At 34.5% G+C, this 14,580-nt stretch overlaps 1 protein-coding gene and 1 pseudogene across 1 annotated transcript; one reads left to right on the plus strand and one right to left on the minus strand.

Annotated features, from left to right (window-relative positions):
• Window positions 1–11,755: 11,755 nt before the first annotated feature.
• On the plus strand, window positions 11,756–13,039 carry LOC111408501. The gene is made up of 5 exons (XM_023038250.1): window positions 11,756–11,779; window positions 11,925–12,153; window positions 12,238–12,298; window positions 12,559–12,628; window positions 12,734–13,039. The coding sequence occupies exons 1-5, from the start codon at window positions 11,756–11,758 to the stop codon at window positions 13,037–13,039; spliced, it is 690 nt and encodes a 229-aa protein (XP_022894018.1).
• Window positions 13,040–13,297: 258 nt separating this feature from the next.
• Window positions 13,298–14,580, minus strand: part of LOC111408502 — an 8,524-nt pseudogene continuing 7,241 nt past the window's right edge.

Here is a 14,580-nt window from a genome sequence, read left to right on the forward strand (position 1 = left end):
TATAACATTAAAATATTATTTTTATTACTTTTATTGTTGTAGGATTCACGTGGAGAGAGAAAGATGAAAGTTGTGGAGATATTTTATTTTTTTATTATAATTTATGGTTTTGGATTGTTATGGCAAGCACGTGATTTGTTAGAAAATATTGTATTTGATATTATTCCAAAATCAAATCCTTATCCAACTTTTTGTATAATCATTATTATCCTATTCCTTGCGTAGCACGATTTTCACTTCTAGTTGCATCAGGATTCTTTTATTTTTTTATTTCGAATACTCAGCAAAAGTCAGACTTCAGCCTACTTTTATTTCCAAAGCATAAAGAAGAAAAAGAAATACGTTTCTGGTTGCAGTAATCGAAAGCAAAAGTTTTGGAAAGAGATTTTGGATTTTTGCCTTTCATTATTTAATTTATCTAACAAGGTAGGATTACGAGGTGCAAGTGGGTTGTCCCATTTAAATTATTTCTTCATGTTTGATAAATATTATACTTATGAAAGTTATGATATGTGTAATGTGATTATGATATGTATGTTATGGCCATCTTGTACCAAAGATATGATATGATATAAGCTCTTACCGGTTCTAAAGATATGATATGACGGTATGATATTTTGACGCGTGATTTAATATTTTTAATTGGGATTGCACAATTTCTCGTACCCTACTGAGTATTCCCATATACTCACCCTTTTCCTACTCCTCACAGGTTAGACCGGGTCGTGTTGGAGCGTGGTGGTTCGAAGGTGTGGTTGTGTCTTGTTTCGCCAAATAAAGATCTAAATTAGCACGTAATGTTTATTTATTTTCAGTTTATTGCAGCAAACATTTATTTATTTACAAATAAATTCTCGTTCATGTTAGTTGCAGATGAATATACGTAGTTTATGATTTTTAAATAGAAGTTTGAACTAAACGTTATTTTCCTTCTTATCGATTTACAAATCTGTTCTTTCGTATATGTTGGGAAGAAAGAATTGATTGAGTTTTTGAACATTCTAGAAATTCCACCATGTTCTTTTATAATATTTAAAGTGTTTGCCAAGAAAGGACGTACCACCATCTACAATTGGAGTAAAATATTGAGTTAAGGTCCAAAGCATTAATTATGACATGAATTTGATAGATTTTGGTTGTCTACGTGTCAATCATGAATTTATTTAGGTACTGCATGATTATAGAAAGTAATGGATAATTTGTTTTTAAGTTCTTCCGAGTTTTTATTTTATTTTATTTATTTTATAGATGGAACTAGAAATATTTTCGTGTTGGATGATTAATTATTTTAATTAATCTTGAAATAAAGGTTTGGTAACGATTTTTGAAACTATTTAAAATTTGGGTCGTTTCACAAAGAATATACTTTCGACAATTATTATGTTGTACTTCAAAGAATTTTCAAAAACTGAAGTGACAAGCTGAGTCAATTGCACAAAAAGTGCTCAGAACTTGCACAAAAGAACTAAAATTTAGAATAACATCTTTGGATAGGAAAAGAATTAAATATGAAATGAATTCTGATCTACAATTATTCAGAAAATAAAAAACAATAGTCAATAAAAATATTAATAGAAAGAGAAATGCTTTTTTAAAATCAGCTTCACGTGAAAATATTTGTCTAAATTCAAGGATGAAGTCAAAAATTAAACATCTACATTTAGTGCATAACGTCTCACTTGTATTTGTCGATAGCTCTTACTTTCCCTTCACTGGACTGTGTTGTTGCCATCATGCAGCCTTAGTAACCAAACCTCTCGTAAGAAATGGAAGGAAGCTTATCAAATGTTTCTACTAAAACTGAATCTATCCCATCTCTTCGTAAAAAGCATCTAAAAGTGTTTTGGATTCAATAGCAGTTTTTGTTGAGTAGTAAACTTGATTTTTGAACTAAATAATATGGGTTTAAGGATTTTGCCCATAGGCCTAAATCAATTAAAAAACCCAACATGCCTAGCATTTCTATAAACATTATCTAGAAAAATCTATATAAATATCTAAGTAAAATATGTGTTGATAAATGTGGAATGTGTCAGTAAGATTATGTGGTCTTATAAAGTCTATCTAGAGAATTATAGGAAAATATCTTGTCCAAATGTGTGGTCAAAAGTCTCATGTAAATGTGTGGTCTAGGAGTCTCTAGAAAATTGTGCGGACTAGAAGTTTCATGCAAACACTATATAAAGGGGTAGGATCTTCCATTTTGTAATAAGCCAAAGTGTGTAAGTTTTGGAGTTGAGACTTTTGTTCACTTCCTTCTTCCTATTAGTATTGTCTTTCTTAAAAGCCTTAGCCAATCTAAGTTAGTAAATTCCTCTTTTCTCCAACAAACTGGTATCAGAGACCTAAGGATCTTGTGAAAAATGGCAAGTGGGATGAATCTTTTTCAAGCCCTCCAACTCAACAAGGATAACTACGACAATTAGAGCATAAGGATGAAAATGTTGCTCGGGTCACAAAATGCATGAGAAATTGCAGAGAAAAGCTACACGGAGCTACAAAACGAAGTCTCTCTATCCCAAACACAAAGGGATAGTTTGAAGGATGCAAGAAAGAAGGACAAGAAAGCGCTCACCCTCATCTATCAAGCTTTAGATGAAGGCATGTTCGGGAAAGTAGCTTGTGCTACTACAAGTAAGAAAGTGTGGGAGACCTTGTAAAACTCCCACAAAGGAGTTGAGAAGGTGAAAAAGGTTCGAATTCGAAACACTTCAAGGTGAGTTTGAAGCTTTACGTATGAAAGAATTGGAATCAATTTATGATTACTTCTCTAGAGTATTGGATATTGTGAATCAATTAAAGAGGGATGGAGAAAAGTTGAACGACACTCGAGTAATTGAGAAGATACTTAGTTCTTTAGATTCTAAATTTCGCTACATAGTTGTAGCTATTAAGGAATCTAAAGATCTAAATAGTATGAGTGTCGATCAACTTATGGGATCTTTACAAGCCCATGAGAAAAGACTAAAGAAAAAGGTGAAAGAAGAGTTATTAGAGCAAGCTCTTCAAACAAAGCTCACTTTGAATAAGGGTGAAGAAAGGTTCGGCAATAGAAGAAGCTAAAGAGGAAGAGGACGAGGCTAAGATTAAGGAAGAAGTGCATTCTATAAGGAGAAAAGAAGATAAAGCTCATTTTCCACCAGAGGTCGTGGAAGAGGAAAATGTACGAGGCAAAATGAAGGGCCAATGTATGACAAATCTCAAATTAAATGTTACAATTGTCAAAAACTTGTTCGTTATGCTTCAAAATGTAGAAATATTACTAACCAACTTAAGGAGAAAGCCAACTATGCTTGTCGGGAAAGTAAAGTGGATCATGTACTACTATTGGCTTACAAAGGTGAAGAGAGCAAAGAAAAGAACAATTGGTATTTGGATATGGGAGCAAGCAGCCATATGTGTGGAAGAAAAAACATGTTTATGGAGCTTGATGAATCAGTAAGTGGCAACATTACTTTTGGATATGAATCTAAGATCCCACTGAAAGGAAAATGTAAAATCTTGATCCAGTTGAAAAACGGTACACATCAATTTATCTCAAATGTCTATTATGTGCCTAATATGAAGAATAATATTTTAAGTTTGGGACAACTCTTATAGAAAGGCTATAATATTCATTTAAAAGATCATAGTCTTTCAATAAAAAATCAAAAAGAAAATTTGATTGTTAAAGTCCCTATGACAAGAAATAGAATATTTGCTTTAAGTATTCAAAATGATGATGTTAAATGCTTAAAAGCTTGTTTAAAAGATTCATCTTGGCTTTGGCACTTGAGATTTGGGCATCTTAATTTTGGAGGCTTAAAGTTGTTGAGTAAAAAGAAGATGGTGAAAGGTTTGCTTACAATAAATCATGCAGATCGGTTATGTGAATGATGCTTACTTAGAAAGCATTTGAGAAAATTTTTTCCAAAAGAAGCATCAACAAGAGATAAGAAACTGCTAGAACTTGTACACTCGGATGCTTGTGGGCCAATCAATCCAAGCTCTCTTGGTAAGAGCAATTACTTTGTTCTTTTTATTGATGATTTTAGTCAAAAGACTTAGGTCTATTTTTATTTTTTTTAATTGAAAGATTTTAGAACTTTTAAAAGGTTTAAAACTCTTGTTGAAAAAGAAAGTGGCTATAGTATAAAAGCTATGAGATCGGATAGAGAATGAGAATTTACCTTCAAAGAGTTTGAGAAATATTGTGAGGAGAATGGAATTCATTGCCCATTGACGGTTACTTTCCATAACAAAATAGAGTAGCCGAAAGAAAAAATAGATCAATTCTTAATATGGCCCACAACATGCTCAAAAGTAAGAGATTATCTAAAGAACTTTGGGCTGAAACTATTAATTTTCGCTGTGTATCTATCTAATTAATCGCCTTTTAGAATTGTGTAGCATAAGACACCACAAAAAGCATGGAGTGGAAGAAAGCCTAGCATCTTTCACCTATGAGTATTTAGGATCATTGTTTATGCTCATGTGCCACATCAAAAGCGGTCCAAGCTAGATGACAAGAGTGAAAGGTATGCTTTTATTGGTTATGACTCTCGCTCTAAAGGCTACAAGTTGCATAATCCAAACAAGGAAAAGATCACCATAAGTAGAGATGTCAAGTTTGATGAAGAAGGAGCTTGGAATTGGGGTGTCCAAGAAGAAGACTACAACTTTTTACCATTCTTTGAGGAAGAAGAACAAGAGAATGGAGAGTAGCAAGAGCTTCCGAGTCCACCTTTATCACCTACTCAGGGAGATGCTTCCCCATCATCTTCACAAGGAGAAAGCTCAAGCAATAGGACACCACAAATGAAGAGCCTACAAGAGCTATATGAGGTAACAGAAAATCAAAATGATCTCACACTTTTTTGTCTTTTTGCCAATTGTGAGCCAATAGGGTATGAAGAAGCGGCGCAAAATAAAAGATGAAGACATGCCATGAATGAAGAGATTAAGGCCATTAAGAAGAATGACACGTGGGAGTTTACGACTCTTCCCAAACAAAAAAGAGCAATCGCAGTTAAGTGGATGTACAAGGCAAAAAAAAAAGAACGCTAAAGGAGAAGGAGAAAGATACAAAGCAAGATTGATTGCTAAAGGCTACAACCAACAGTCGAAAATTGACTATGAAGAGGTATTTGTCCCTGTTGCTCATTTAGAAACCATAAGATTAATTATCTCTCTTGCGACAGAAAATAAGTGGAAGATTTTCAAATGGACGTGAAATCTGCTTTTGTAAATGGTTATCTCGAAGAAGAAATCTATGTAAAACGACCAACTAGTTATAAAACAAAAGGACATAAAGGTAAAGTTTTAAAACTAAAAAAGGTTTTATATGGGTTGAAATAGGCTCGAAGGGCATGAAATAGTAGAATTGACAAGTACTTTTTAAAAAATAATTTCACAAAATGCCCTCACAAGTATGCCCTTTACACAAAGGTAAATGAAAAAGGAGATGATATTATATTCATAGGAAATAATCAAAGTATGATCACTGATTTTAAGAAGGTCATGGCTTAAGAATTCGAGATGACGGATATCGGCCTCATGGCCTACTATCTTAGGATTTAGGTTAAGCAAATGGAGGATTACATCTTTATCTCACAAGTATGATATGCGAAAGAAATTCAATATGGAGGATTGCAAGCCTATATGTATCCCCGTCGAATGTGAAACCAAGTTGTTGAAGAATGATGAAGGTGAAAAAGTAGACCCAACACTTTTTAAGAGTCTTATTGGAAGTTTAAGATACTTGACGTGCACATAACCAGATATCTTTTTTGGAGTTGGGCTCATTAGTCGCTATATGGAGATACCTACCTTGATTCATATGAAAGCTGCAAAGAGGATTCTTCGCTACATCAAAGGTATGCTTCATTATAACTTAGTCTATTCATCTTCTAATGAATCCAAACTTGTTAGATATAGTGACAACGATTGGGCAGAGATAGTGATGATAGAAAGTGTACGACTGGGTATGTATTTTACTTGGATGACATAGCTTCCACTTGGAGTTCAAAGAAGTAATCGATCGTAGTACTATCTACATGTGAAGCTGAATATATTGTAGCTACATCAAGTGTATGCCATGCGATTTGGCTTAGAAACTTGTTGAAGACACTTGGAGTTTCACAAGAAGAACCAATCGAAACCCATGTTGATAACAAATCGGCATTGGCATTAGCAAAAAATCCAGTATTCCACGATAGAAGCAAGCACATTGATGTAAGATATCACTTCATAAGAGAAAGCATTGCAAAGAAAGAAGTACAGCTGAAATATGTGACCTCCTAGGAGTAGATCTCCGACATTCTCACTAAGTCACTCAAGCATGACGTGTTCCACAAGTTAAAAACTCTACTTGGAGTAGTAAAATCAAGTTTAAGGGGGGATGTTGTGTAGTAAACTTGATTTTTGGACTAAATAATGTGGGCCTAAGAATTTTGCCCATAGGCCCAAATCAATTAAAAAGCTCAACATGCCTAGCATTTTTAGAAACATTTCTAGAAAAATCTATATAAATATCTCTAGAAAAACCTATATAAATATCTAAGTAAATTACATGGTGATAAATGTGGTAATGTGTCAATAAGATTATGTGGTCTTATAAAGTCTATCTAGAGAATTCTAGGAAAATATCTTGTCCAAATGTGTTGTCTAAAAGCCTCATATAAATATTTGTTCTAGGAATCTCTAGAAAATTGTCTGGACTAGAAGTTTCATGTAAATACTATATAATGGGGTAGGGTCTTCCATTTTATAACAAGCTAAAGTGTGTAAGTTTTGGAGTTGAGAAATACAAGTTTCTTTTTATTCACTTCCTTCTTCCTATTGGTATTATCCTCCTTAGCCTTAACCAATCTAAGTTAGTAAACTCCTCTTTCCTCCAACAATTTTTGGTTCAGTGTCCCAACTGTTTATGGTGGAGATTCATCCCCACAAAGGAGAAGTATGAGCAAATAAAAGAAATAATAGAGGAACAACCTTTCCTTTGTGAAATGGCTCATGAATGGTGTCCTGAAATAACAAACAAGCCAATTATTCCTCAACTTCCTTCTAGCTGACAACACAAAGCTGAAGAGGCACAAAATTTTCCAATGTGTATTACATGGCTCCATCAGGCAAGTGGTTACAAACAATGGGCAAGTTGAGTGTTACATAATACATGGGCGTATTCTCAATTCTTGCACCATTGAAAGAAAATTACATTCGAAAGTACATGACATGGCTGACGCTATGATACCATTCCTACATCTTTGATTGCTCCAAAAAAGATTGGAGATTTGCACTTTTGGGAGGATTGGGACTCACATTCAGAGGTTAGGCGCCAATAATTCCTGCTGAAAGTTCTGTATTTTGGTGGCATACTTTACAACAGTTCATAATATAGCCTATAATGTGTAAGATATGTTTGTTGTCTAGATTTCTGTACTAAAACCCCTGAATTTTTTTTTTTTTTTTTTTTTTTTTGTGTGTCTTTCATAAGTACATATACCGTATAGAATGTAAACCATCCATTTTGTCTTCATCTTTTTCGTCAAGATTTATGCCAACAGTGCAACTTGCATACACATAAGTAGAAGAGTACCTATACATCATCCCTTGAAGCATCTACACGATGAAATATAAATAAAAACCTTAAATTTACTACTACTTTGAATATTAACAAATAAAACTCCTCAAGCTATGGCTCACAGCCAACACCAACAAGTGAGCATCACGAGTCATGGCTACAATTAATGCAAACATCAAACCTTTTGAATGAAGGCACGCCTATAGTTTTTAACTACGTACCTGAAAATGAAAACTCTATGCCAGGAGTAAAAGATGATTCCATACATTGCCTTGTACTATTCAGCATCAAGACTTCAAAGAGCCCGAAATCATCCTATAGAAGCATTACCTTGTTCGTTAAGCAGGCACACAAAAGACTTGCAAATGGATCCCTAAAGTTCCGTACAAAACAAAAATGGGACTCAGTTGTGAGGCACATTTGCTCTGATCAAACTATTAAAAGGATGTTTTTTATAAATCCAATTCCCACCACTCCCATCAATATACCGAATTGATGGTTAAAAATACCCTGCTATTTTCACATGGAGCATTGAAATCTGGGAACAAACTCCACCGCCACCACAGCATTGAATTTGAAAGTGCCACTGCTTGTACTTTCCTTTTTCTTCTCCTCCTCTTTTCAACATCTTCTTTTCCTATGGGATTTACCTGTTCCATTTTTCGACACACACACACACACACACACAAAAAAAAAAAAAAAATATTGTAACCTGAAAAATATTTGCTACGAATCTGTGTTTCAGTACCTTTTGACGGACTTAATTTTACAAGGTTTTAGCTGTAAGACAAATAGAATGATGCACCTGAAGGGGATCAAAACAAAAACATCGCCGATGCCAATCCGGAGCATGCAAAATCTAAGCTAACCTTCAGAAACGACTTCTATGATTTCATACAAGTAGCGAAATTAGGAGTTCTTTCCTCACTTCGAATTTGGATGGTTCATTTCAAGTGAAAGTGCGGTTGCTATACACACCGTTGTTTTTATGCATACATTTCTAATGATTGTACTTACTTGCAAAACTTCGAATTTGATTATTTTCACTTTCTTGGCCTCGGTTTCAGTCTTGTAATGGAAAAAATTGATCCACGCAGGATATCCAGAAAGAAAATTAAAAACATTTCAATTCCTTGTGAACCAGACAACGCAATGTTGGCATAGTATAATAATGACCTATGTTAAGCCGTACATCCATTAATCCAATTTTGCAATGTTCCATTTTCAGTTTATGTCAGTGCCTACAACGGATTGCTTGACATGAGAAAGAAACTCGTGTCCGACAAAGAAAATAAATTTTAGAGTACAGTCAGATTCCCTTAGTTTGTCGACAAAAAATTACACAGTGACTTGATGCGAAAATTTTACTTGCATCGCAAAAAAATAAAAACAAAAATTTTAGGACACTCCACATGACCTTTGACACGTGCGCAAGGCTTATCCAACACGTGCATAAAATGTGTAGAACACGTGCTTGAGGCATGTCAGTCACGTGCATAGCCTGTTAGCCAAAATTCAAAAACTTTCCCAATCTGTTTTTAGAATTCCAGCCAGTTTCTTGATTTCAATGGCCTACTCGCCTAGAATTTTTCAGGTTGGGTTCGAATTTCAGCTTTTCATACAGCTGGTCATTTAAAGTCTCTTTCTAACTGGTTTCTCGATTTTTTCAACTTTGAAATGGGTAAGAAGAAGAACAAGGGTTTGAAAGTCCATCTTCCTTCCAAGCATAGAGATGAAGTTCAAACAAGTGATATCAATGTCTCAACTGATTCTGTTCTTGCTGGAAAAGCGACAAAGGGTGCTGTTCATGTTTCAAGTTTGACAATAAGGGGATTAATCTTATGTCGGTGTGGATAACTTTATCATGGCTGCCATTGGATTGTTGGTATCCAAACACTTTAGGGAAGATTGCCTTCAAAGTTGGAAAACCAATAACTTTGGATAAGGTCACATCAATTAAGGTTCCACTTCTGTATGCAAAAGATCTTCTTGAAATCGATGCTTCTTTGGATTTAGAATTAGACCGGTCGGTCAAGATAAAATTGCCGACTAGAAAGTTGAGAGATCAGCTTGCTTTTTATGAACATGATCCTAAATTTTACTCAACTTCAAAATATTTGGCCACTCAACTCTTGGTTGCAATCCAAAAAAACAGATTGCATGTGATAAAGGTAATCCCAGCAAGATTAACGCACCAACGAACTCTGGCTGTTGCTATTCAAAACCAAAAAAATGGGTAACTTGTGGAGCAGCCAATTGTATCAAGTGTTATTAGCTAGGACAAAGATGGAACAGATGATAAGCATCAAGAAGGTGTGCAAGAAGTTCCATTATGTGAGATGTTTATAAAGAAGAAATACAACAACATTTGAAGGGGATAGATTGCAGGAAAATGTAACCAGCAGAATGGGGTGTCTGACCACGAGGACCACCCAACTGGGAATGGAGATTTTGAAGGCCCTAAGTCGAAGGCAACCTCTAACGAAAAGCTCAAAGGGAAACTCGATGAGCTATGAACTGTAGCAACCAGAAAGGACAAAACGGAGAACTCTGTGCATATTTCTTCAAGAAACTAGCAACGGGATTAGACACTTCATGTTCTTGATTTATCGAAGTTGTAATGTTTGATTCATTTTGAGTCTCTTGCTTTGGGTCATTAGATCTTTTGTAATGTTTGTTTTGTAAGCTTGGATATGTCCGGAGTAATTGTACTTAATTTTTGATTTATATACATTTATTTACCTGATCAAGAAGAATCACATTTGACACCTAAGGAAGGTACAACCCAAGTATGAGATACATTAGCAAGTGTTACAATAATACGTAAATGAGTTTTGAGTAAATGGATGAAAATATTGAGCAAAATCAGCATAATCAACTCAACATTGATTTTGCAATCCCATGTAACTATCGTAAATCTGAATTCCAAAGGAGAGATATAGTCTTAAAGAAGGAATAAGGAGACAAATATTCAAGATCACATGGCCAATATTAATGGAGATCCGTTAAGTAATTTACTGCACCAAAATGGAAAATCTGTAGCCACAAGTAAGAATGCACCAAGCCATACTTTGGGACTCATTCGTAGCTCATGCAAAGAAAGTTCAATCTCATTAGAATAGATCCACAATTCTCTACACAAACCAATCTCTTCATTCCAAAATAGATGTACATCATCTGCATACTCCTTATTTACTTTAAGACTAATTTGGATAGTGTCTTGATTGAATTTAATGTCAGGGATATTGGGAATGAAAGGCTTGAAGTTGATGTTGCACAGCATCCTTCGGGTCCTTGACTAAGAGTTCCAATACAAAATTATAATGCTAGTGTTTGAGATGTAATTTGAAGAGCTTATTTGGAAAGGGGTCTATGTCAGCCTCGCAATCATGTATTTCCACCCACAAGAATGGCCAACAAAGGCGATTTTGTGTTTCATAGAATAATGAACATCCTAGTTGGTTGGAATACAACATATAGCAAAAGATGTTGTATTTTGCTTCTACTGCTGGCTTTAGAGATTATTGGTGGCTCATTTGTTAATGGCGGGTTCTCCAATTAGAAAATAATGAAATTATTGGAAACATGTGGGAACATCAAGTAGTGCATACAATCAGGCTCGAATCCAGTATGAATCTTTCAATAATCGAAAGCAAAGCAGTATATCTTATCTCTTTAAACAATCATATCAGGCTCAAACAAAGTGTCAAATTGATTTGAATGCATCAATTGATTGTATTCGATTTCTTTTATGACAAGGGATGGCCTTTCTTGGACATGATGAATCTAAAGATTCATACAATCAAGGAAACTTTCTTGAATAATTACATTGGTCGTGTGATCATAATGCTAAGACTAAAGCTGTTGCTTTGATAAATGCACCTAAAAATCACAAACTAACATCACCCGAGTTAAGAAACATATTGTGAGTGCTATTGCTTCTAAAACACTAAATTTAATTATCAAAGATATTGGTGATAACTTGTTTTCTATTCCAGTTGGTGAATTTCAAGACATTTCAGTGAAAGAGCAAATGTTAATTGTCATTCGTTATGTGAAGAATGGGCATATATTGGAAAATTATATTATTGTCATGCATGTTACGAGCACCACAGCCATTGCTCTTAAGACTACGATTGATCAAATTATTCTCCACGCATAGCTTAAGTATATCTAATTCGAGAGGTCAAGAATATGATGAAACTAGTAATATGTGAGGTGAGTATAACGGTCTCAAATCACTTATTCTGAAAGAAAACCTAAGTGCTTACTATATTCATTGCTTTGCTTATCAACTTCAACTAGCTCTTATAGTTGTGGCATAAAAAATCCTAAAATTAAAGCTTTCTTGACTTTAGTACAGAGATTGGTGAATATTGTTGGACGAACAGCTAAGCAGAGTGATCTTATTCAAGAGAAACAAAGACTCAAAATTCTTAAAGCACTNAGATTGGTGAATATTGTTGGACGAACAGCTAAGCAGAGTGATCTTATTCAAGAGAAACAAAGACTCAAAATTCTTAAAGCACTCAGTGTTGGTGAAATATCAAGCGGACGGGGTTTCAATCAAGAAACTACTCTTAAACATTCTGGTGATACACGTTGGGACTCTCACTATAGCTATTTGATTAATTAGATTCTCATGTTTTCAACCATTTTTGATGTTGTTGATGTAGCTGCTACTAATACTACAAGTTCGGGAACAAAATGTTATGTGGATATTTTATTGGGGACAATGTTAAAATTTGAATTTACATTTAATTGACATCTCATGTGAATTATCTTGGGAATTTTAAATGACTTGTTGAAAGCATTACAAATTAAGGATCAAGATATTGTCAATGTCATGAGATTGGTAAAATTATGTAAAGTACAGCTTCAACCATGTGGGATGATGGATGGGATTATTTTATTTTATTTTTGTTGAATGATTTGTTCATTCTGTGAAGCTCACGAGGTCAATAGTCTAAATACGGATGATATGTTCATAAATCTAGGCCGTTCACGAGTGCTACAGTGAAGAATTTACATCACTTTCGTTTGTATATGTGTTATGCCATCATTGGCGTGCAATTTTAAAAATTGAATAATCGTTTTTATGAGGTAAATAATGACTTACTACTCTATGTTTAGTGTTTGTGTCCAAATAATATATTTGATGATTTTGACTAGAACAAAGTAATTCGACTCTATGAGTATTATCTAGCATATTTTGATGCAACGGATATCTCGAAACTTGAAGATCAATTAGATACATATATTCTTGATATACATACTGATGATGATTTGAAAGGATTACATGGTCTTAATGATCTTGCACTAAAATTGGTTGCGAAAAATAAACATGAAGTATATCCATTAGTGTACAAGCTTATGAAATTAGCCTTGGTTCTTCCTGAGGCTACTGCCATAGTCGAGAGAGTATTTTCTGCTATGACTTATATCAAAAACCATTTGCACAATCAAATTGGAGATTAATGGTTGAATGATAGTTTCATTGCATATATTGAGAATGATGCATTTGAAAGTATTAAAAATGATGTAATTATAGAACGTTATCAAAGTATGAAAACGCGTAGAGAACAATTGTAATAAGATATCGAAAACATTAATTTTTTGTAACTTTTTTATAAGTTAGATTGTGCCTCATTAACTCCAAATGTTTGCGTCTGCCACTGGTTCAATGTAGGAATATTTTCTTTCTATAGCTGCGTCACTCTTTTCACCACCTTTGTATTAAATAGGTAGTGCAAGTTGACATATGCCTGGTTGACATGACCTGCCCTTCTCTTTTCGCCCTTCGATAAAAATTATTTTATTGGCTTGCCTAGATGCAGCAACTTGAAAAGTGGGCTCTTGAATATTATTTGGTGATTTTTTATCGTCAATGCTTCTCTGTAAATCAAAGCCAAAGTCAATGTGATTAGTGATTCCAACTATTTCATTTACTTTAAGTGGATTTTTCACCTATCCCTGAATTACCACGTGTTGATAAAAAGAAGAAATTAACTGTGAATTTTTGGTTCAAGTCCAAAATTGAAGGATGGGCTCAATCGAGTCTCTGTTCCTATTCCATAACCAATAGCAAAGCTCCAATTTGCCAATTTTTTTTTTTTTTATTTTGTTCCATCTTTGTTTCCAAATGTTGGTTCATGTTGCACCTAGCAGTCAAACTTTCCATCTTGCTTAGTGATCGAAATTTTTTGAAAATTCATTGCCCACTAAGAAAGGAATAACTGTAGCTCCAACAAGCAGAATTGAAGAGACATGTCTCAAACCCATAACACCATAATCTTCAGAAGATACTCTTTGCTTCAAAAGCATTGAGAATATACCAAATGCTTCCAAACGCAATTTCTGATAGCATGTGCAAGACCTCATTAGTAAATTAGGTCAGTGTTGGACACAAAAGGACACGAACATGTAAAGATCCTCAACATCACTTGGCTAGAGGAATTGTGCATTTTCAACAATTTTTTCTTGGGTCTTGTGATCAATGAACCAGCAACAGTTATAATCAAATCAACATGCGGATCATCAACTCGCTTCAGCCTAATCTTGGCACTAAAATGCCTCGCTTCTTTAAAGTACTCCTCAGAAAGGCATCTCAATTCCAATTTCTCGAACAGGAAGTTGTATGAAAATTCTATAAGGAGACCTCCATCCTCATTAGCACAAATTTTCTCAAGTAGTCTTTCAAACTAATTTGCACTATGATTAGATCACAAAAACCCTGTGAAGAGATTTTATAGGGCTTATCCCACTTTTTTCTCCAACTTGCTGCTTCATCGCCCTTAGGTATGGGTTTAGCAAAGACCAGCTTTTCTAATTTTTGTATATTTCTTCACAGTTTTCCAAGGATATCAGTTTGATTCCAAGAGCAACATCAAGCATTCTTCCTATAGATGTTCCACAACTAAGGTAAAAAAGTTCATGTATCTACTTTACAATTAGGGGTGGATTTAGAGGCCGGCGAGCTAGGGCCGCCTCCCTAGTTGGATTCATCGGGGAGAATTTTT

The sequence above is a fragment of the Olea europaea genome, chromosome 13 (assembly GCF_002742605.1).
Source record: "Olea europaea var. sylvestris chromosome 13, O_europaea_v1, whole genome shotgun sequence".
Lineage (NCBI taxonomy): Eukaryota > Viridiplantae > Streptophyta > Magnoliopsida > Lamiales > Oleaceae > Olea > Olea europaea.